Source organism: Equus quagga, unplaced genomic scaffold, assembly GCF_021613505.1.
Source record: "Equus quagga isolate Etosha38 unplaced genomic scaffold, UCLA_HA_Equagga_1.0 73109_RagTag, whole genome shotgun sequence".
Lineage (NCBI taxonomy): Eukaryota > Metazoa > Chordata > Mammalia > Perissodactyla > Equidae > Equus > Equus quagga.
The window spans coordinates 1-1,679 of record NW_025802662.1 but is presented as its reverse complement, the minus strand read 5'-3'; the positions used below and the strand labels follow the sequence as shown (position 1 = coordinate 1,679).

The 1,679-nt window shown below is 54.6% G+C and overlaps 1 protein-coding gene across 1 annotated transcript; it reads left to right on the top strand.

The window, feature by feature from the left end:
- Positions 1–59: 59 nt before the first annotated feature.
- LOC124234205 (mas-related G-protein coupled receptor member X4-like) lies at positions 60–946 on the top strand (the record flags this gene model as incomplete). Its single annotated transcript, XM_046651449.1, has 1 exon — positions 60–946. A coding segment is annotated over one exon (887 nt), but the record flags the coding sequence as incomplete, so codon positions are not given.
- Between the last annotated feature and the right edge of the window lie 733 nt (positions 947–1,679).

The window sequence follows — 1,679 nt, the reverse complement described above, 5'->3', positions numbered from 1 at the left end:
GCCCTGGCCGTCACACCCGAACAACGGGTCTGAGTTACCAACGGCGGCGAACGCAACAGCACACGGCACGAGTGTGGATGGGGCCCACGCCTTTTCCGCTTACGAGAACGCTCTCTTCCTTGCGATTGTGCTCGTGAGCCTCTGTGGGTTGGTGGGGAACGGGACGGTCATCTGGCTGCTCGGGTTCCGCATCAAGAGGAACCCCTTTTCCGTCTACATCCTCAACTTGGCCGGTGCCGACTTCGCCTTCCTCTTCTGCAAAAGCGTCAGGTTCCTACTTTTGGTTTTAAATCGCTCCGTAGCTGTGCTCAATGTGCTCATACGAGGGGTCACCTTCTCTTCTTACCTGGGGGGTCTGAGTCTGCTGATGGCCGTCAGCGTCGAGCGCTGTCTGTCCGTGCTCTTCCCCATCTGGTACAGGTGCCGCCGCCCGGCGCAGCTCTCGGCCATCGCGTGCGCTCTGATTTGGGGGCTGTCATTGTGTCCGGGGATCTTGGTGTTCTTGTGTGTCCACTTTGTGGACTTCTCGTGTGATGTAGTAAACTTGGTCTATAATGGGATGTTCTTCCTTACCTTTCTGGTGCTCTGTGTGTCCAGCCTTGTTCTGCTCATCAGGGTGCAGTGCTTCTCCATGCGGAGACAGCCCGCCAGGCTCTCCAGGATCGTCCTTCTCACGGTCCTGGCCTTCCTGCTGCTCGGTCTGCCTCTCGGCGCAGGCTTGCTGGCCGACAGGCTCTCCCCCTCCTTCCCCTATTATGACGTTGTGCTGCCCGTCTTCCATCTCCTCTCCGCCCTGAACAGCGGGGTCAACCCCCTCATTTACTTCTTCATGGGAAGGCAGAGGCAACAGCGGGGCCGGAAGCCTCTCAGAGAAGTGCTCCAGAGCGCGCTGACGGAGGACGTGGAGCTGAGCACAGAAGAGCCGCCGTCCCCAGACAACACCTGATGTCCCCCTGAGCCCAGGGAGAGGGCAGCTCTGCTGGAGCCTCAAGATCCGACCCTGCACGAGGGCCCACCCATCCTGCACCCACTTTAAAGGCTGGCACAGCCACCCCATCTCTTACACGAATTCATTATGAGAAACAATCGTGTTTGGGTTGATCGGCCTCCATGCTTTGCATTGAGATTTACAAGCAGGCCCCTGTTAGGTCTATTTTTTTTCCTCCTTGTATCTTCCTTCTGGAAGTCTCCTCTGCTAGTTTTGCTTATCCAGGCTTCCCACAGCCCTCTGCTCCTAGGGAGAGGCTGTGAACTGAACTCAGTGGGTTCATGTCTTGGTGACTGCAGAGCCGAAAAGCACAACCAAGGCAGAAGCAGGGGAAGAAAGGTTTATCACTTGCACGAGCGATGGAGAACAGCGGGGACGACTCCCAGAGCAGGGTCTCCCCGAGCTCAGTGCTCATGGAGACGTTATACACAGGAGGGCGGAAGGTCAGGGTTTATTTGTAACGAGTGTGTTCTTTTAAGGCGCATGTATAGCATGTATACATGTTAGTACATACATCGCATGATCTAAAAATGGCTGTTTGGACCTCCCCAGAGGAGGGAAATTTAAGATGCTAATGAGTTAAGGAAACTTTAGGATATCTGATGCTGGAACAATTTGCAGAGGTCTTTCTGTAAACACGTGACTTCTCTGCAAAACAGACTACATAGTTTCTTTTTGTCTGAAAAAACCC